This window comes from Mobula birostris, chromosome 32, assembly GCF_030028105.1.
Source record: "Mobula birostris isolate sMobBir1 chromosome 32, sMobBir1.hap1, whole genome shotgun sequence".
NCBI classification, from domain to species: domain Eukaryota; kingdom Metazoa; phylum Chordata; class Chondrichthyes; order Myliobatiformes; family Myliobatidae; genus Mobula; species Mobula birostris.
The window spans coordinates 13,886,166-13,909,199 of record NC_092401.1 but is presented as its reverse complement, the minus strand read 5'-3'; the positions used below and the strand labels follow the sequence as shown (position 1 = coordinate 13,909,199).

At 46.6% G+C, this 23,034-nt stretch overlaps 1 protein-coding gene across 2 annotated transcripts in view; it reads right to left on the bottom strand.

The window, feature by feature from the left end:
* LOC140191110 (sterile alpha motif domain-containing protein 1-like) overlaps positions 1-14,079 on the bottom strand; it is a 90,357-nt gene extending 76,278 nt beyond the window's left edge. Inside the window, exon 1 of one of the 2 annotated variants that reach the window (XM_072248213.1) lies at positions 13,533-14,079. In XM_072248213.1, coding sequence (XP_072104314.1) covers positions 13,533-14,018 — 486 coding nt within the window. In that variant the 5' untranslated portion in view covers positions 14,019-14,079. The remainder of the gene's footprint in view (positions 1-13,532) is intronic. The other variant, XM_072248212.1, reaches the window with a different exon arrangement.
* Between the last annotated feature and the right edge of the window lie 8,955 nt (positions 14,080-23,034).

Below are 23,034 nucleotides of genomic sequence, written 5' to 3'. Positions count from 1 at the left end.
GGTGGGGGGGGTGTGGCTTTGGTGAGGGAGGGCCTGTGCTTTGATCAATACCCTCTAGTGTTTAAAATATTAAGAACTGTTCTTAAAACACAAGAAATTCTGCAGATGCAGGAAACCTGAGTAACAGACACAGAATGCTGGAGGTACTCAGCAGGTTAGGCAACATCTATGGAACTGAATAAACAGTTGACAATTTCTGACCCAGACTTGAGGCCTGATGAAGGAACACCATCATTTACTCCTCTCCATAAATCCTACCTGCTCTGCGAGTGAATTTAAAACACTTCTTCTGGAACTGACCAGACAGATGGGAAGTGAATGGTTGCGCTGACTGGGACGTCCAGAACTAGGATTTGGACCTTCAAAATAATGGTGATCCACTCAGAAGGAGCACGAGAAAAGAGTCTCTTCCTGCTGCGGAAAGTTGGGGTGGCATGGTGATTAGCACATCACTTTACAGCACCAGCAACCCCGGTTCAATTCCCGCTGCTGTCTGTAAGGAGTTTGTATGTTCTCCCCACGACTCCATGGGTTTACCCAGGTGCTCTGGTTTCCTCCCACAGTCCAAAGACGTAGTGTTGGGAGGTTAAGTGGTCTTTGTAAATTATCCGGTGGGATTAAATTGGGAGACTGCAGGGTAGTATGGCTCAAAGAACTGGAAGGGCCTATTGCACGCTGTATGTCAATAAATAGATACTTATATAAATAAATCTCACCCTGGTGAGACCACACCTGGAATATTGTGTACAGTTTTGGTCTCCAAATTTGAGGAAGGACATTCTCACCATTGAGGGAGTGCAGCGTAGGTTCATGAGTTTAATTCCCGGGATGGCGGGACAGTCATATGTTGAAAGATTGGAGCAACTGGGGTTGTATACACTGGAATTTAGAAGGATGAGAGGGGATCTGATTGAAACATACAAGATTATTAAGGGATTGGACACGCTAGAGGCAGGAAACATGTTCCCGATGTAGGGGGAGTCCAGAACCTGAGGCCACAGTTTAAGAATAAGGGGTAGACCATTTAGAACAGAGTTAAGGAAGAACTTTTTCCACACAGAGGGTTGTGGTTCTGTGGAATGCTCTGCCTCAGAAGGCAGTGGAGGCCAATTCTCTGGATTCTTTCAAGAAAGAGTTAGATAGAGCTCTTAAAGATAGCGAAGTCAAGGGATATGGGGAGAAGGCAAGAAAAGGGTACTGATTGTGGATGATCAGCCATGATCACAGTGAATGGTGGTGCTGGCTTGAAGGGCTGCATGGCCTACTCCTGCACCTACTGTCTATTGTCTAAATCCAGATATCTTTCCCAAGGGCTGAGAGACAGCAAAGTACATTAAAGGAATCGAGGTCAGTGCAAGATTAGCCATTATCGTACTGAACGGCAGAGCAGATGCAGGGGTCAAGAGGCACATTCCTGCTCTTCTTACGTTAGATTAATTTCTTTTCAGCTGGTAGGCCTTTAACCTGAGCGTAGAACGGAAATAACAGTTAACAATGAGATGTGAAGGGCAGTGGGGGAAAGGGGGGTCTTTTTAATCCAGTCTGCGCTGGAAGACAGTGACTTGAAGGACAGCTGATTACTTTCAACTGCAAGTCTCAGAGAAGCGGATCAGACACAGTCAGTGGGACAGAGCAGGGGAGTGGAGCATCTCGAATAGTTCCTTCAAAGAACCAGCACGATGGGTGGGGTATCTACATTCCATCTGTTCCTAAGATTAGTGTTGAACTTGTGCCAATCAACTGGCGGGAGTACTCAAGGACATTTTCAACCTCTCACTGCTACGGGTGGAAGTTCCCATTTGCTTCAAAAAGGCAACGATTATACCAGTGCTCAATAAGCATAATGTGAGCTGCCTTAATGACTATCGCCAGGTAGTACTCACATCTACAGTGATGAAATGCTTTGGGAGGTTGGTCATGTCTAGACTAAACTCCTGCCTCAGCAACCTACTGCAATTTGCCCATCACCACAATAGGTCAATGGCAGATGCAATCTCAATGGTTCTTCACACGGCCTTAGACCACCTGGACAATACAAACACCTATGTCAGGATGCTGTTCTTCGACTATAGCTCAGCACTTAACACTATCAATCCCACAATCAGTTACAGAAAGTTACAGAAGTTAGAGAGGTTACAGAACCTGGGCCTCTGTATCTCCCTCTGCATTTGGATCCTTGACTTCCTAACTGGAAGAGCACAGTCTGTGCGGATTGGTGATAACATATCCTCCTCGCTGACGATCAACACTGGTGCATCTCAGGGGTATGTGCTTAGCCCACTGCTCTACTCTCTCTATACCCATGACTGTGTGGCTAGGCATAGCTCAAATAACATCTGTAAATTTGCTGAGGATACAACCATTGTTGGTAGAATCTCAGATGGTGACAAGAGGGTGTACAGAAACAAGATATGCCAATTAGTCGAATGGTGCCACTGCAACAACCTTGCACTCAACGTCAGTAAGACTAGAGAGCTGATTGTGGACTTCAGGAAGGGTAAGAGGAAGGAATACGTACCAATCCTCATAGAAGGATTAGAAGTGGAGAGAGTGAGCAGTTTCAAGTTCCTGGGTGTCAAGATCTCCGAGGACCTAACCTGGTCCCAACATATCAACGCAGCTATAAAGAAGGCAAGACAGCAACTATACTTCATTAGCAGTTTGAAGAGATTTGGTATGTCAACAAAAACATTCAAAAGCTTCTATAGATGTACCGTGGAGAGTGAGAGCATTCTGACAGGCTGCATCACTGTCTGGTATGTGGGGGGGGGGGGAGCTACAGCACAGGACCGAAAGAAGCTGCAGAAGGTTGTAAATTTAGTCAGCTCCATCTTGGGTACTAGCCTACAAAGTACCCAGAACATCTTCAAGGAGCAGTGTCTCAGAAAGGCAGCGTCCATTATTAAGGATCTCCAGCACCCAGGGCATGCCCTTTTCTCACTGTTACCATCAGGTAGGAGGTACAGAAGCCTGAAGGCACACAGTCAGCGATTCAGGAACAGCTTCTTCCCCTCTGCCATCCGATTCCTAAATGGACATTGAACCCATGAACGCTACCTCACTTTTTAAAATATATATTATTTCTGATTTTGCACGATTTTTAATCTATTCAATATACATAAATTGTAACTGATTTACTTATTTGTTTTTACTTTCACTCTTCTACATTCTGTATTGCATTGAACTGCTGCTGCTAAGCTAACAAATTTCATGACACATGCTGGTGCTAATAAACCTGATTCTAATACAATCCAACTAACTAGTAGATATAGTCTGACAATAAATAACAGTCCGATGAAGCCCAACAACGGCCACTGATCAGGTACAGTCTAGTAGAAAGTACTACTTCCTTCAACTTCTCCCAACCAGCGGACCAGTCGTGGCAGTCGGCAAAACAGCCTCACCCTAACTTCTGCTAGCGGGATGTTAATTAGTTTCTTGGTTAAAATCAGGTGAATGCAATCTGATACTAACCATTAGTGGGATACACTGCAATTCTAACCATGACATACACACCGATACTAAATAGTGTTCGCAGGCCAAGACCTGATACTAACCATTCTTTATAGATCCAAGTGGTTAAGGCATTGGACTAGCGACCTGAAGGTCGTGAGTTCGAACCCAGACGAGGGAACGTGTTGTGTCCTTGAGCGAGGCACTTAATCACACATTACTCTGCGACGACACTGGTGCCAAGCTGTATGGGTCCTAATGCCCTTCCCTTGGACAATATTGGTGTCATGGAGAGGGGAGACTTGCAGCATGGGCAACTGCTGGTCTTCCATACAACCTTGCCCAGGCCTGCGCCCTGGAGAGTGAAGACTTTCCAGGCGCGGATCCATGGTCTTGCAAGACTAACGGATGCCTTTTAATAGATCCAAAGGCACTTACAGCTTGTTAGACTTGCTGCACCATAACTCACCCATAATAAACAGGTCCACACTGTATCAGCAGCCAAGGCACAACTAACGATTAATAAGTGAACACCAAGACAATGAGCTGAGATTAACCAGTGAGGACAGTTCAAAATTCAAAGTGAATTTATTATCAAAGTACATGTATGTCACCATACAACCCCGAGCTTCACTTTCATGTGGGCATTCACAGTAACTACTGGAAACACAATAGTATCAATGAAAGACCGCCCGCAACAGGACAAACAACCAATGTGCAAAAGACAACAAACTGAAAATTCAAAAAGAATAATAATAAATAAATAAGCAATAAACATCAAGAGTATGAGATGAAGAGTCCTTGAAAGTGAGTCCATAGGCTGTGGGAACAGCTCAGTGATGGGGCCAGTGAGGTTATTTCCTCTGGTTCGAGTCTGATGGTTGAGGGGTAGTAACTGTCCCTGAACCTGGTGGTGTGAGTCCTGAGGCTCCTGTACCTTCTTCCTGATGGCAGCACTGAGAAGAGAGCATGGACTGGGCAGTGGGAGCCCCAATGATGGACGCTGCGTCCCTGCAACGGCGCTCCGTGTAGATGTGCTCAATGGTGGGGAGGGCTTTACCCGTGGTGGACTGGGCTGCGTCTACAACTTCTTGTAGGATTTTTCGTTCAAGGGCATTGGTGTTTCCCTAACCCTAAGTTCAATGCAAGGCTCGCTGCAGTCAGGCACCGATTAGTTAACCAACTTAGACACCAATTTATAGAGACCATCTGGTGGCAACTGAGGGCAGGACAGGGACCAGTGTTAGAAACAATTCCACGCTAATTATTAACGATAGCTTGACAATAACTCATCATCACAGTCACTATTAATAAAACAGTCTACAGTGGACTTGTTTAATATTATTCACCGTTTAGGTATATTGGTCTCAGCCCAAAACTGAGCAGTAAACAGATGGTGCAGATGACAGGGTCCCAGACCAACCATTAATTACACCAACCTGACAGAGAGCTAGCGACAAATCTACACTAAATATCACCAACAGCACTACAATAAAAACTGATCAAGCAAAGTTCATCGACAACCAGGACTCAGGGAGTTACCAATAAAAACCAGTGGGCAGAGCTCGTCACAAACCATCACTCAGGCACAATCGATAGTAATTGCCTGTTGTAAACCATCAGACCTGAGCCCGGCACATCCAGAACCAGTGGGTGAGGGGGCAGCGCTCACTCCCACCCACGTCCACAACTGCTCACACTCACGCTGGCCACTCTGACTCATACTCAGCTGCGCCCACACCAGGTACACCTGGAGCGAGCGGCTCCCTCCTGCTCAGTGCACGAGGGCCATTCCTTCCTGCGTGCTCACTCCTATATACAGACACACAGGGCACCCTCCTGCGCGCGCGCGCACACACACACACACACACGTTCACACAGGGCAGACTCACTCCTACACACAGATGGGGCACATTCACACCTGCAGACACACACAGAGGGCACTCTTACTCCTGCACATACACACGAGGCTGACACTCACTCTTGCATGCGTATGCACACACAAAACAAACAATTCTGCACACACACACACACAGGGCACACTTACTCCTGTACACACACGGAGCACACTCGTTTCTGTGTGTACATGACACATAGGGCACACTCACTCATACAGTCCTGCACACAGACACTAACAAAGGAACACTCACTCCTATACACACAGTGCACACTCACGGGACACACATGTACCTGCACACACTAGGCACACTTAGTTTTGCACACAGACACATATATAGTGGTGCTAGTGAGTTTGTGAACCCTGTAGCATTTTCTCTATTTCTGCATAAATGTGATCAGGTCTTCACGCATCCTAAAACTAGATAAAGAGAACCCAATTAAGTAAACAACACAATAAACATTGTACTTGTTCATCTACTTATTGAACAAAATGATCCAATATTGCATGTATTTATTGGGAAAATGTATGTGATGCTTTGCTTTCAGTAACTGGTATGACCCCCTTGTACAGCAAAAGTTTCAATCAAATGCTTCCAGTAAGTGTTGATCAGTCCTGCACATCAACTAGGATGAATTTGCGGCCATTCCTCCTTACAAAACTGCTTCAGCTCTGGGCTGGTGGTGGGCTGCCTGGTGTGAGCTGCTTGCTTCAGGTCCTTCCACAACATTTCTAAAGGATTAAGGCCAGGACTTTGACTCGGCCATTCCAATACACGAACTTTCCTCTTTTTAAAACATTCTGTTGTTGGTTTACACTTGTGTTTCGTTGCATTATCCAATTTCTATTAAGGTTCAGGTGGCAGACTGCTACCCTGACATTCTCCTGTAAAATGTCTTGATACAATGTTGAACTCATTGTTTCCTCAACAATTGCAAACAGTTCAGGCCGAGGCAGCAAAGCAGCCCCAAACCATGATGCTCCTTTGCACCATGCTTCCCAGTTGATGAGGTTTTGGCATTGATATGCAGCGCCCGCTTTTCCTGCAAACATGGTGGTGTGTATTTCTGCCAAAAAATTCAACTTTTGTCTCATCTGTCCACAGAACTCTGTCCCAGAAGTGTTGCAGAACATCCAGGTGGTCTTTTGCAAACGTGAGACGTGCAGCAATGATTTTTTTTTGGAGAGCAGTGGTTTTCTCCACGGTGTCCTTCCACAAACACCTTTCTTGTTCAGTGTTTTCCTTACAGTAGACACATGAACAGAGACGTTAGCAAGTTCTACAGATTTCTGCAGGTCTTTTGCTGTTACCCTTGGGTTGTTTTTCACCTCCTTCAGCATTACACATTGTGCTGTTGGTGCGATCTTTGCAGGATGCCCACTCCTAGGGAGAGTAGCAATAGTACTGAGTTTCCCCATTTGTAGACAATTTTTCACACTGTGGACTGATGCACACTAAGGTCTTCAGAAATGGTTTTGTAACCTTTTCCAGCATCATGCATCTCTACAATTCTTCTAAGGTCTTCTGAAAGTTGTTTTGATCGAGGCATGGTGCATATAAATGTATCTTTCTTGAGAAGAGCAGGCTGTGCCAGTAAACTAACTTTGTGTGTGTTTTAATAGGGCAAGGGACTTCTACAACCCACACCTCCAATCTCATCTCATTCGTTGGAACACCTGACTCCAAATAGTTTTTGTAGAAGGCATTACCCCAGAGGTTCACAGATTTTTTTCTACAAATATTTGTAATATTGGATCATTTTTCTCAATAAATAAACCAACAAGTATAATTTTTTTGTGTTGTTTATTTAATTGGGTTGTCTTTCTCTAGTTTTAGGAGTTATGTGAAGATCTTATTTTCACAACTAGGGGGAATTTGAGACCATTCCTCTTTACAAAACTGCATACATACACACACATACATGGCAATTCTCTCCTGCAAAGACACACACACATAACACAACTCACTCATGCACACACATGTAGCACAGTGATTCCTATGCATATACACACAAGGCACCATCACTCCTGCACAAACACACATACACATGGGATCACTCTCTCCTGCACACGTGAGTGCAAACTCACAGCTGCACACGCATGCACGAGGCTACTCGCTTGCGCCCATGTGGCAACTCACTTGCACGTACATGAAGCCACTCACTCCTGAACACACATATACCTCGGACTTTCGATACAACACTGAGTGACGTTGTCTACAGATATTCTCTGATAACTCAGCAATTGTTGGGTGTATACGGAAGGACAGGAGGATGAATACAGGGCCCTGGTGGAGGACTTTGTCAAATGGTGCAAGCTGAATCATTTTCAGCTTAACATCAGGAAGACAAAGGAGATGGTGATGGACTTTAGGAAGATTAAGTCTGTGCTGCTCACTGTTACTATTGACGGTGAGGACACGGATGTGGTGAGGACCTACAAGTACAAGGGGATGCACCTGGATGACAGACTTGAGTGGAGCACCAACACTGAGGTCCTTTGGAGTACGCAGGCTTCTCCTTCACACGTCCTACCAGTCCGTTGTCGCCAGTACAATCTTCAATGCGGCGTTGTGCTGGGGCAATGGCATCGACACGACCAACAGCCTCATTACGCTGATTAGAAAGGCTGGCTCTGTTATAGCAGTCAAAGTGGACACACTGAGGCTGTGGTAGAACAAAGGAACCTCCAGAAAATCCTGGCAATTCTGGACAATGTTTCTCAATCTCTACATGCCACCTTGGCTGAACAGAGGAGCACTTTTAGAAACAGACTAAGACAACTGTGCAGCTCCAAAGAGCGCTATATGAGGTCATTCTTACCCTCGGCCATTAGGCTCTATAATGAGTCAACCTACAGCCGGGGAAGTGATGACCCCCTCCTGTTAAACTGTTATAAACGTCTGTTTACCAGAGCTCTGTCAAACTCTGTTTATCACACCCTGCTACCGCAGACGCCCTGTGCAATACTACTATCACTTCTTATCTGGACAGTATTATTGTGCAGCCATGACTGTATAGTATTACGGTAATTCTTGCAATACCGTCATCACAAGATCACAAGACAAAGGAGCAGAAGTAGGCCATTCCGCCCATCGAGTCTGCTCTGCAGCTCCCCCATGAGCTAAACTATTCACCCATCTAGTTCCAATTTCCGGCTTTTTCCCCATATCCCTTGATACCCTGACTAATTAGATACCTGTCAATCTCCTCCTTAAACACCCTCAATGATCGGGCCTCCACAGCTGTACGTGGCAACGAATTCCACAAATCCACGACCCTCTGGCTAAAAAAATTTCTCCTCATCTCTGTTTTAACTGGGTACCCTCTAATTCTAAGACTGTGGCCTCTTGTCCTGGACTCATCCACCAAGGGAAACAACCTTTCCACATCTACTCTGTCCAACCCTTTCAACATTCGAAACGTTTCTATGAGATCCCCTCTCATTCTTCTATACTCTAATAAATACAATCCAAGAGCCGACAGACGCTCCTCATACGTTAGCCCCTGCATTCCAGGAATCACCCTCGTAAATCTTCTCTGAACTCTCTCCAACATCAGTATATCCTTTCTAAGATAGGGGGCCCAAAACTACACACAGTATTCCAAATGAGGTCACAGTCATATCACTGTGAACTTGGAAATCTTGTCATCTTTGAGTCCTCAATCTTGTACATATTTTTAAATCTTTTTTCTTACTTCTCTTCTAATATGTGTATATTTGTGCACTTGTACTGCTACTGTGACACTGCAATTTCCTTTGGCAACAATAAAGTGTCTATCCATATGAATCAACTCACTACTTAGGCAGACGCGCACACATACACACAGATCACACTCCTGCATACACACAGATCACACTCACACTTGCACACACACAGGACATGCTCACTGCTGCACACAAATGCACATACACACAGGGCTCGGGAGCCTGAAGACTGGTATGGCCAGATTTGAGAACAGCTTCTTTCCAACTGTGATAAGACTGCTGAACGGATCCTGACCCGGATCTGGGCTGTACCCTCCAAATATCCGGACCTGCCTCTCGGTTTTTTTGTGCTACCTTACTTCCCATTTTTCTATTTTCTATTTATGATTTATAATTTAAATTTTTTAATACTTACTATCGATTTGTGATCCAGGGAGCGGGAAGCGCAGAATCAAATATCACTGTGATGATTGTACGTTCTAGTATCAATTGTTCGGCGACTATAAAGTATAAAGGGCACTCACTCCTGTGCACTCATTCCTGAACATAGATACATCAGGACACACACAAAAACATACACGCACAGGACACACTCTGGCACACTTGGTCCTGTACACAAACACACACAGAGCTAACTCACTGCTGTGCGCGCGCCCGCCCCCTCCCCCCCCCCCCCACACACACACACACACACACACACACTTAGAATCAGGTTTAACATCACTGGCATAGGTCACAACATTTTTTTTGCGGCAATAGTACAATGCCATAGTTAATTTAAAAAAGGCAAATTACAATAAGAAATATTTGAAATAAATACGTAGTGCAAAAAGAGAGAAAATAGTGATGTAGTGTATATGCGTTCATTGTCCATTCAGAAACCTGATGGTGGAGGGGAAGTTGTAACAAGGACACCGAGTGTTCTCAGGCGCCTCTGCATTCTCCTTGATGGTAGCAATGAGAAGATAGAATGTCCTGGGTGATGGGGGTCCCCTTAATGATGCCACCTTTTTGAGGCATCGCTTTTTGAAGGTGTACTCAACGCTGGAGACGCTAGTGTCGATGATGAAGATGGCTGAGTTTGCAACTTTCTGCAGCTTTTTCCGATCATGTGTAGTGGCCCCTCCAGACCACACAGTGATGCCCTGCTTGGTACGTCTGTATAAATTCGTTAAGTGTTTTTAGTGACATATGTAGTCTCCTGAAACTCCTAATAAAATATAGCCACTGTCATGGCTCCTTTGTAACTGAATAAGTTGGGTCCATGATAGATTTTCAAAGATGTTGACACACAGGAACTTGAAACTGCTCACCCTTTCCACTGCTGATCCCTGGATGAGGACGGGTGTGTATTTCCTTGACTTCCCCTTCCTGAAGTCACAATCAATTTCTTGGTCTTACTGACGATGAATGTAAGATTCATTTTGCACCACCACTCAACCAGCTGATCAGTCTCACTCCTGTATGCCTCATCACCATCTGAGGTTCTGCCGATAACAGTTGTGTCATCAGCAGATTCATAGATGGCCTTTGAGCTGTGCCTATCACACAATCACGGGTGTAGAGAGAGCAGAGCCGTGGGCTAAGATGTGCCTGCATTGATTGCCAGTAAGGAGTTGGTGTTATTTCTGCTCTGCACTGACTATGGTCTCCCGATGAGAAAGTCAAGGATCCAGTTGCACAGAGGCCCAGGTTTTGGAGCTTGTTGATTAGTACTGAGGGTATGATGGTGTTTAATACTGAGCTGCGATCAATAAACAGCAGCCTGACGTATGTATCCATCCAGGGGATCAGTGTGGACATGGTGGAGGATTACAAATACCTGGCGATACGAATTGACAATAAACTGGACTGGTCAAAGAACACTGAGGCTGTCTACAAGAAGGGTCAGAGCCGTCCCTATTTCCTGAGGAGACTGAGGTCCTTTAACATCTGCTGGATGATACTGAGGATGTTCTACGAGTCTGTGGTGGCCAGTGCTATCATGTTTGCTGTTGTGTGCTGGGGCAGCAGGCTGAGGGTAGCAGACACCAACAGAATCAACAAACTCATTCGTAAGGCCAGTGCTGTTGTGGGGATGGAACTGGACTCTTTGACGGTGGTGTCTGAAAAGAGGATGCTGTCCAAGTTGCATGCCATCTTGGACAATGTCTCCCATCCACTACATAATGGACTGGTTGGGCACAGGAGTACATTCAGCTGGAGACTCATTCCACCGAGACGCAACACTGAGCGTCATAGGAAGTCATTCCTGCCAGTGGCCATCAAACTTTACAACTCCTCCCTTGGAGGGTCAAGACACCCTGAGCTAATAGGCTGGTCCTGGACTTATTTTCTGGCATAATTTACATATTATTATTTAATTATTTATGGTTTTATATTGCTATATTTATACTCTATTCTTGGTTGGTGCAACTGTAACGAAACCCAATTTCCCTCGGGATCAATAAAGTACGACTATGACTATGTATTGCCATTGTCCAGGCGTTCCAAGGCTGACTGGAGAGTCAATGGAAATTGCATCCACTGTAGTCCTACTGTGACGATAGGAAAATTGCAGAGGGTCCAGGTCCTTGTTTAGGCTAAAGTTGATTGTGGCCATGACCAAGCTCTCAAAGCACTTCATCACAGTAGATGAGAGTACCACTGGGTGATAGTCATTAAGGCAACTCAGCCCTGCTCTTCTCGATCACCGGTATGATTGTGGCCCTCTTGAAGCAGGTGAGAACCTCTGACTGCAGCAGTGAGACGTTGAAGATGTTCCTGAACACTTCCACAAGTTGCTTGGCACAGGTTTTCAGTGCCCTAGCAGCACACCGTCATGGCCTGACTGCCGTGCGAGGATTCACCCTCTTATAAGATTTCTGAGAAGTCGGCCTCCGAGACAGAGAATACAGGGTCACCAGATGCTACAGGGATTCGCACAGGTGTAGTTTTATTCTCCCTTTCTGAGTGTGAATAAAAGGCACTGAACTCAACTGAGTGAAGCATCAATGTCATTAATGATGGGAGTCATGAACACAAACACACTCACTCTTTTTCAGCTGACAGCTCTCTTAACTGCTACCAATCCATTACTGTCCTCCCTGGACCACAACAATGCCCTCCAGATGTGGTCTCACCAGCTCCTTTCGTAACCACTCATGTTCTTTAGAAACTTACTCCCCAGCAATATGCGGCAACGTTAGTAGATTTCCTCATTACCTGCTCTATGCACACATCAGCCTTTTGCGAGTCAGCCACAACGCCTGGGAGTTCTGCAACCTCTCACCATTGCGATACACATTATGAGGGATGGGGGTGTATCGCCTTTTTCCACATTGCAAAAACCCCGTCGAAAAGGCAAGTTGAAAAACAAATTCTATTTATTTACTTCTTTTCCCCACACAAATTCTACAAGAGTGGATTTTATTCCATATCTAAATTTCTGTGTAGTGATTCTGCAAGGGCAAAGTTCCTTAAAATTAACCTGGAACATATTTCTGGTTTACTTGTCCTGCCAACGTTATTTCAAGTTTCCTCACTTTGCAGATCTCTACATCTCCTCATGTCCTCTCGACACAACTTATCACTGTGTGTCATCAGTCTCTGCAGGAAGCCAAGGGTACAACTCTGCTCCCTCCACACACCACTTGCTATCTGGAGAGAGACCCACTTATTCCCACTCTCCCCCATCAGCTACATTTCTCCACAATAATCATTTATGCCCGGCACAAGTTCTCTGCAACACCTGTTCAGGGATGTCACACCCATCCACCACACAGCACCCGTCCTTAGTTATCCATGACAGGTGCACCTGCACCCATACCCAGCCACCCACTCACAGGGTGCACCTGTTCTCACCTTAAGAGTCCCACACACATTTCCCCCAGCCCCAGTATGCACACTGCGACTCACTCTCATCCCTGCCCCATATAGGCTGAGGGCACCCACTCTTACCCACACTGCTGCCAGCACCCACGATGAAGGCACTTGTGCCCACACGCTCACAAGAAGATGACCCCTACCCTATCTTGTGCCCGGCCTGCGCACAGTGCTCATAAAGATGTCCATGTCTAACTGCCCAACTCCCAGTTCCCTCACAACCCCCACCTCCCCCAAGTCCCAGGCACTCAATCACTCCCAATCAGGGATCTGACGACCCTCATCCCAGGCTCCCTGTCCACCACCTGCCCCAAGCATCCAGCCCCTACCCCTCCAAGGGCACCCAGCCACCCTCACCCGCGTCAGTCTGCACCCACCCACCTATACCACCCCCTACCCCCGCACCCAGACACTCCCACCTAGAGAACCCCAGCTTCGGAATGCAGTCACCCACACTCCTGCACCCAGTGTCACCCCCTCCGCCCGGCCTTCCCGCCCAACCCCCTCCCCCCCACCCCCGCCGAAGCCAACAGTCTCGCCCCACCCTCTCTCCCCCTCCCACACACACACCCCCCGGGGCACCTCGTCGCCCCCGCCCGGGGAGACTTGCCTTGCGCTCGGGTCCGCTGTCAGTGACCGGGTGCCGCCGCCTCCTCTCGGCCGCCTCGCCTTCCATCTCAGTCGGCGGCTTCCTGCCCCGAGCCCGGGCCACCTGCTGCTCCAGAACCTCCTTGTGCCGGGCCCGGGTCACCACCACGCTGAGCTGCTCGGCCGGGGGCCGGGACTTGTCGCGGGCCGGGCCCCGCTGTCCAGAGCTCCTGTCCCGGCCCGAGCCCCCGGCCGTGCGCCCGCTCCTCTCCGCGGGCTCCAGCTGCCCCGGGACGGCGTTGCGGTAGGAGTGCGAGCCTTTGTAGCGGACCCGCAGCACGGCGCGGGAGCGCAGCAGCCGGTCGAGCTGGCGCCGGGTGCGGGTCGGGGAAACGCCGTGCCGCCGCTGCACCATCTTGCAGATCCGCTCCTGGTCCGGCCGTGCCTTCCGCGACCGCAGCCACTCGATGGTCTCGGCGATCCAGCGCCTGCAGTCGGCCTCCGACATCGCGTCCGTCCCGTCCAGTCCGCCCGGGCTCCGACTGCGCGCAAGGCGGAAGCTGAGCTCCCTGCGCCCCGCCTGGAGGGGTGGCGGGCGGGGCTCCAGTACGGGCCGAGGGGGGGGGGGTGTCCCGGGACCCCCAGAACTGGGGACAGATAACCCGGCACCCCCGGAACGATGGAAACATTCCGGGATCCCAGTCTGGGGCAATATCCTAGGACGTCCAAAACGGGTGACAGATATCACTGTCACCTCAGAAGCGGGCAATATACCGGGACCCTCAAAGCTGGGGACAGATATCACTGGACCACCCCCTCCTCAAACTGGGAACGGATAACCGGGGTAGTTCCCGAACTGAGGCAATAAGCCAGGATCCTTAAAGTATGGCAATATTCAGGGAAATTAAATCTCAAGACTGTATATATGTGGTGTTACGTATGTACTTCCATGATAAATTTACTTTCAACTTTGAATCCCCAAACTGAGTCAATATTCTGAGACTTTTGGGACTAGGAATCTGATCCAAGATTCAAATATCACTGGTCTCCAAATTGACGGGGACCCCCAAACCCAGCATCACTAAAACTGGGGCCGTATCCCAGGATCCTCTAAAACTCGGAGCAGATAACCATGGATCCTGAGCGGTCCGGGATGCCAAATTAGAGCAGCTGTCCAGAAATCCCAAATATGGGGAAGTAGACAGGTGTCCTGAACAAGGACAGATAGTCTGAAGCCCCTCCCTGGGGGCACACAAACAAGGGCAAATATCGTGAAGGTCCCCAAGTACAGGCGGATAGTAACCATGTCCCCAAAAGAGGCAAATCATCTGAGACTCCAAGCAAATGTGGAGACTCCACATGTGGCTGGATATTGATTGGGAGCCAAAAAGGGGCAGATGATACCTGGGAGGGAAGGGAAGGTTTTGGTGAGCAGAAATTCAGGTTAAAGACCATACAGGTCTGTGAAATTGGTAAAGGCACCTGGCTTTTTCCCTCTGTAACTCCCTGGTCCAACTTCCAATTTCACAGCACTTTCCCAAGCAACTCGGGAAATGCATCACCTCCCTTTTTACCTTGTCCACTCCCACCATCCGAACACCCAAACACACGCTCCGGGTGAAACAGTGATCTATGTGCACTTCTCCCAGCCCAGTGCCCTACATTCGCTATGTGGCCCCCTTGACACGTAAGGACCAACGCCGACTGGGCACCAGTTGGTCCACAGGACTGATCCTAAGTTTTCGGTTGCTTGGCACTATATTGACCACCCCATTCCCACTCTGACCTGTTGCTGTAGCCTCCTGCGAGGTCCAATAAGCCCAAAGAATGCAGCTCCTCCTCCATCAGGATGTGCAGTATCTCAGCTCTTGAGGTTCAACATTTTCAGGTAATTGAATTTCTGTTTTGTATTGGAACAGGCCATTTCTGTTGAAGGTTATGCATAGGGTATAGTACAGGAACAGGCCCTTTGGTCCATCGTGTCTATGCCAACCATGATGCCAATCCAAGCAAAACTAAGCATGGCTCAGACACCAGCTATGAATTAGCAGAATGCACCCTGTTGTAAGATCCTGGATAGAGAGGAGACGTACAAGAGTGAGATAGATTAACTGGTTGATTGGCGTCACAACCATAACCTTGCACTCAATATCAGCTTGAACGAGGAACTGATTGTGGACTTCAGGAAGAGGAAGTCAGGAGAACACATGCCAGTCCTCATCCAGGGGTCAGCTGTGTAAGGTTAAGAAGCTCCAAGTTCCTGTACGTCAATATCTTAGAGGTTCTATCCTGGCCCCAGCACATCGATCTAACCTGGACCCACAATACCTCCTCGTTAATCAAGAAGGCACAGTGATGTCAGCACTTTCTGAGGAAATTGAGGCATGCAAGGCTCCCTGCCCAGTCCTAACAACTTTCTGCAGGAGCACCGTCGAGAGTGTCCTGTCTGGCTGCATGATTGAGTGGTGTGGAAGCTGCAAGACCCTATAGAGGACAGTAAAACGGCCGGGTCTCCTTCCCCCCTATTTGTGACATTTTTCAGTAGTGTTGCAAGAACCCAATTGTTGAGGATCCCTATCACCCATCCCACAGACTCTTTGACCGACTGCCATCTGGAAGGAGATACAGGAGCATCAGGACTAGGACTCCCAGGCTGAGAGACTAACAAATACCTTACTACCACCAAGGTCTCGACACTAGGATGGCAGTTGCTTACTGCTTACCTGTGCTGCACACTACATGCACTTTGAATTATATTTTGTTACTTATTTGTGGTAGAATTTTGTTTTGCTGAATGTGCTGTGTGTGATTTATGTTCTGTGGGTGCACCTTGGTCCAGAGGAACTTTGTATCATTTGGCTGTATATATGTACAGTCAGATAGCAATAAACTTCACCTTGAACTTGGTGCAATTGTGAAGAATGCAGCAGCTCTACTTAGGAGTCTGAGGAAATTTGGTATGTCACCAAAGACTTACAAGTTTGTGTAGGTGTAGAGTGGACGGCATTCCAATTGGCTGCATCGCAGCCTGGTATGAAGTCTGTAAAGCATAGGATCACAACAGGCTGCAGATACTCATGGACTCAGTCAGCTCCATCAGAGGCACAACCCAACTCCAACCCCAACATCAAGGACATCTTCAAGATGACAGCGTTAATCATCAAGGACCCTCACTACCTGAAATGTGCACTCTTCCGTTACTATGATCCGGGAGAAGTTACCCACACTGAACAATTTAGGAGCAGATCCTCCCCCTCCACCTACAAATTTTTGAATGGTCCATGAACCCTGAACCCCCACCTCAGTGCTCCCTTTTTTCCATTATTTATTTATTTTTTTGTTATTTATAGTAATTTTATATCTTTTCACTGTACTGTTGCTGCAAAACAAAAAATTACTCCATACAAGTTAATGATAATAATTCTGATCCTCTGCTAACGCCATCTGCCTGAACGTCCATCCATTCCCTGCCTATTCATGTGACTGTCTATATGTTTGCTGCTGTGGTTCCACTACCTTACCTAGCCACATGTTCCAGGTACCTACTCCTGTCTGTGTTAAAAAAAACTTGCCTCATAAATCTCCTTTCAACTTCTCCCTCTCATCTTAAACCAACGTTGCTGGTATTTGAAATTTCCACCCTGGGAGAAAGACTCAATTTTCTATACTTTCTATCAGGTCATCCTCAGCCTCCGGTGCTCCAGAGAAAACAATTCAAGGTTGTCCAACCTCATAGTCAGTACACTGCAGTCTAGTCAACATCCAAGTAAACCTGTTCTACACCTGCTCCAAATCTTCCACATCCTTCCTATAATGTGGGGACCAGAAATGCACACAGTGCTCCAGAAGTGGCCTAACCAAAGTTTTGGAACAGCTGCAATGTGTCTTCCCGATGTTTGTACTCTACAACCTGACCGATGAAGGCAACCACACCATACTCCTTCTTTACGACTCTATATTTTGCTATTTTCAGGGAGTTCTGGGCTTGCACCCCAAGATCTCTCCATACATCAATGTTCCTCGGGGCCCCGTTATTACTGTACACTTTCCTTTTGCATTTGACCTCCCAAAATGCAATACCCCACACTTGTCTGGATTAAACTTTATTTGTCATTTCTCTAACGTAGACAACTCCTCCAATTCTTGTGCCATCTGCAAACTTACTAACTGGACCACACACGTTTTCATCAAAAGCGTGTTTAAATATTGCAAACAACAGAGGTTTCATCACTATACACTATAAATCCATATTTTTTCTAAATGCATGCAGAGGGTGAGCAGTTTCAAGTTTTTGGGTGTTTTGTCCTGTACATTTCCCGGTCCATGTTTCCTCTTTATCCTGTGTTGCAGTTCCCTGGGACACCTGCAACTACCCTTCCTTTGCCAGCACCTGCCGGGGACTGCTTAAAAACAGGGTCACTCCCACTCCCATTCTGCAGCCAGCACCACCACACCACACATCACCCTTTTCCCCTTTGCCTTAAATGTAATTTAATAAATATCTTTTGTTTGTAATTCCTGTTGTGGCCTGACTCCTTTGAGTTACCTCCTGAGAGCCGAGGTTGTAACATAATGGGGGCTTGTCCGGAGTGCTGATGTTTACCAGCCTGACATATTGTGTTTGGCTCCTGATTATTGCCTTGCTGGTCAATCAGGCACTAGGAAAGCTCCAGACCGTGTGCTTAGGCATTTCTTCTGGCCTGGTGTGAAGCCCTGATGTAGCACAATCCTGTAGGTCAGTGTGTCAGGTTGTTGGTAAACCTAATCAAAAGATCCCTGTTCTGTTGCTCCTCTACATCCCATCCCTGCCATTGGAGAACTTTTTGAATGAAACTTAGTTGATTGTGTTGGTCCTCTTCCCCGTGCCAAGTCTGGTAACCAGTGTTTACTGACCATTATGTGTGCAGCTACTCGATTTCCTGAGGCTGTCCTGTTGCGTAAAATTGCAACCTCCACCATTTGCAAAGCTCTAACTAAACTCTTCACAGTATTTGGCTTACCGAAGGTTGTCCAGTCTGACCAGGGGCCAAATTTTAGGTCTCACCTCTTCTTCCATCCTGCATTGTATCTCACCTGCTTAACATCCAGAGTCTCAGGGGGTGCTTGAAAGATTTCATCAAACCCTCACATCAATGCTGTGAGCCTCATGCAAGGAGATTGAGAAGGATTGTGAAGGTGGCATTCCCCTTCTCCTCTTTACAGTAAGGGAGCTGACTTCGGAATCCCTCAACTTCAGTCCAGCTGAGCTCGTGTTTTACCACACTGTGAGAGGGCCTTTGAAACTATTGAAAGAGAGATGGCTGGCTGATGAATGTTCTCCTACTAACCTGTTAGATTATGTGTCTAACTTCCGCTTTAGGCTTAGTAGGGCACGTGAGCTGGCTAGGGAAAGCTTGAAGGCAGCTCAGGAAAAGATGAAAATTTGGTATGATAGGAAGACTAAACACAGTGTTTTCTCCAGGGGTCCAAGTACTTGTCCTGCTGCCGTGGCCTATCTCTGCCTGGCAGGCTCAGTACAGTGGGCCGTATGTGATTGATCGTAGAGTGTGTCAGGGTGACTACTTGGCAAAGACTCCAGATCGTAAACATAAGACGCGTCTGTGCCATGTTAACCTTTTGCAACCTTACAATGACCGGAAACACACTCTGTCAAGCTGAGGCCCAACTGCAGGTGGTGAGGGAAATGTTGGTGTTGTTTCTAAAGAGATTCCTCAGGGTAGGTTGCCAAATTCCAAAATCCTGGCAGATTTGGACACTCACCTATCGTATCTAAACCTTCCTGAGTACCCTGGCATCATTCAGGTAATCGATCGGAATTCGGCCCTCTTCTCTGGTATTCCATCCTGTGCTAACGTACTTCAGTATGATATTGATGTGGGTAATGTGGCCCTTATTAAGCAACATCCATACAGGGCAAACCCTGTTAAGGACCAGCTTCTGTGGAAGGAAGTAAGGCACACGTTGGAAAGTGGCATGGCTGAACCCAGCTCGTCCCTGGAGTTCCCTTTGTCTTTTGGTTGCAAAATCAGATAGTTCAGTATGTCTTTGCACAGACTTAGGCAAGGTAAACTCTATAACTAAGCCTGGCTCCATCCTCTTCCTCGTCTAGACAATTATATTGACCAGATTGGCTCTGCATTCTTTGTAACTAAGCTGGATCTCTTAAAGGGCTATTGGCAAGTGCCACTAACCCAGCAAGCCCGTGAGATTTCTGCTCTTGTGACCCCTGATGCTTCTTGCCAGTATAAGGTCATGGCTTTTGGAATGAGGATTGCCTCAGCAACTTTTTGGTGTCTAGTCAATAAGGGAGTTGTAGTTGTGGGGTTTACCTTCATGATTTGGTCATTTACAGCTTGACCTGGTCTCAACATAAAGCACAGCTAGAGGAGGTGTTCAAGAAGTTAGTGGCTGCAAATTTGATCCTGAACCTTTCCAAGTGTGAACTTGGGCAAGCTACAGTTGCCTACCCGGGTAAAGTTGTAGGCCATGGTCAAGTCTGCCCTTTTGGAGCTAAAGTCGAGGCCATTGCAAACTTTGCTGTACCAACATCCCAGAGAGAGCTGAAACGGGTCCTCAGAATGGCAGGTTACTATAGAGGTTTTTGCAAAAATGTTTTCACCATTTCTGCGCCATTAACTGACCTGCTTAGTCCCAAGGTTCTTTATGTTTGGACAGAGACATGTTAGTGTGCCTTTGAGATTTTGAAGGCATTGCTGAGTGGTGCTCCTGTCCTAACAGCTCCTGATTTCAACAAGCCCTTTAAGCTAGCTGTTGATGCCAGCGATGTTGGTGTTGGGGCTGTGCTTCTCCGAGATGATTCTCTGGTAATGGGGCATCCTGTGTGTTATTTCTCTAAGAAATTTGAGGTCCATCAGAAGCACTACTCCACAATAGAGAAGGAGGATTTCACCCTGATTCTTGCCCCGAATTATTTTGATGGATGTTTCTTCCAATTCTCTGCTCGTTGAGTATACAGACCATAACCCTCTGGTCTTTCTCCACATCATGAGGAAGTCTAACCAGAGCTTAATGTGATGGAGTTTATTCCTGCAGGGACGTGACCTGCAGCTTTGCCACATCTGCGGAAGGGAAAACAAGGCCATTCTCTCTTGCCTATTCTGCAGCTGACACTACCACATCCCACATCACCCCTTTTCCATTTACTCTAACTTTAATTTAGTAAATACCTTTTGTTTGTAATTCCTATTGTGGCCTGACTCCTTTGTGTTACTTCCTGAGAGCCAAGGTTGTAACTCTAAGTGTCAAAATCTCCAAAGATCTACCTTTGGTCCAACATATTGATGCAATTACTAAGAAGGCACGGCAGTAGCTCTATTTCATCAGGAGTTTGTGGAGACTTGGTATGTCATCAAAGACCCCAGCAAATTTCTACAGATGTACCTTGGAGAGCTTTCTAACTGGTTGCATCACTGTCTGGTATGGAGGGGGCACAGGAGTGCACAGGAGTGGAAAAAGCTATAGAAAGTTGCAAACTCAGCCATCTCCATCATTGGCACTAACCTCCCTCACTCCAAGGATACCTTCCTTGGTGATGTCTCAAAAAGGCAGCATCCATCTTTAAGGACCCCTATTACCTAGGACAAGCCCTGTTCTCATAACTACCATTAAGGAAGGGGTACAGGAGCCCAAAGACATATGGTCAATGTTATAGGGACAGCTTCATCCCCCCCCAACCCCCACCATCACATTGCATCAGATATACAGTTTTGTGTGTGTGTGTGTGTGTCTACATATATATACACAAACAATGTTTCATAATTTAGTTTTTTATTATGTATTGTACTGTACTGCCCACTCTGTACAGCCCCAATGTCCTGCCTTCTCCCCGTATCCCTTCATGTCCTGACTAATCAAGAATCTATCAACCTCCACCTTAAATACACCCAATGACTTAGCCTCCACTGCTGTCTATGGCAATGATTTCTGTAGATCCACCACTCTCTGGCTAAAGAAATTCCTCCTTATCTTCAGTCCCAATGGATGTCCCTGTATTCTGAGGCTATGTCTTCTAGTCATATTGGCTGCAAACGTGGCCACGAAGCTAATAATTTCATTTTCTGAATCACTGACATAATGTAAAAAGAATCGGTCCCAACACAGACCCCTGTGGAACGCCACTCATCACCGGCTGCCAACCAGAGAAGACTCCCTTTATTCCCACTGTTAGCTCCTGCCAATCAGCGAATGAATAATCCATGCTAGTATCTTTCCTGTAGCACCATGGGCTTCTAATTTGTTAAGGAGCCTTGTGTGGCATCTTGTCAAGGCCATTCTAAAAATCCAAGCACACAACATCCACTGATTCTTCTTTGTCTATCCTGCTTGTTATTTCTTCACAGAATTCCAACAGATTTGTCAGGCAAGATTTTCCCTTAAGGAAACCAAGCTGACTGGCCTATTTTATCTTGTCCCTCCAAATACCCTGAAACCACATCCTTAACAATTGACTCAAACGTTCCCATCAACTGGGGTCTTCTGACCTATAATTCCCTTACTCCTACCTCTCTCACTTCTTGAAGGGTGAAGTAACTTTTTCAATTTTCCTGTACCCTGAAACCATGCCAGAATCAATTGCTTCTTGAAAGATCAGTACTAATGCCTCCACAATCCCTTTACCCACCTCTTTCAGAACTTTGGGACTCAGTCAAACAACCAGCACACAGCTAGTGTCTTCCACAGTGAAGACTGATGCAAAATACTTGTTCAATTCGCTGTCTACTTTCTTGTTCCTGATGACCTCTCCAGCATTATTTTCCAGTGATCCAATATCTACTCTTGCCTTTCTCTTACTCTTTATATATCTGAAGAAACTTTTGATATCCTCTTTAATATTATTGGCTGGCTTACCTTCATATTCCATCTTTTCCCTCTTTATGACTTCTTGAGTCACCTTCTGTTGGTTTTCACAGCTTCCCAATGTTCTAACTAGTCACTACTTTTTATACTATTATATGCCCTCTCTTTGGCTTTTATCTCAGCTTTGATTTTCCTCATCATCCTACCTTTAGAATACTTCTTCCTCTTTGGGATGCAGCTATTCTGTGCCTTCTGAATTGCTCCCAGAATCCAGCTATTGCTGCTCTGCCGTCATCCCTGCTGATGTCCTCTTCCAGTCAATTTTGTCCAGCTCCTCTCCTATGCCTCTGTAGTTCCCTTTACTCCACTGTAATACTGATACAGCCGACTTTAGCTTCTCCTTCTCAAATTGCAGGGTGAACTCTGTCATATTATGATCATGTGTCCATAAAGATTATTTTACCTTAAGCTCTCTAATCAATTTTGGTTCATTGCAGAACAGCTGATCGATCCCCTAGTGAGTTCAACCCTGAGCTGCTCTAAAAAGCCATCTAGTAAGCATAATAAAAACTCCCCCTCTTGGAATCCAGCACCAACGTGATTTTCCCAATCTACCTGCTTATTGAAATCCCCCATGACTATCGTAACATTGCTCTTCTGACATGCCTTTTGTATTTCCTGTAGTAAATTTGTAGACCACATCTTTG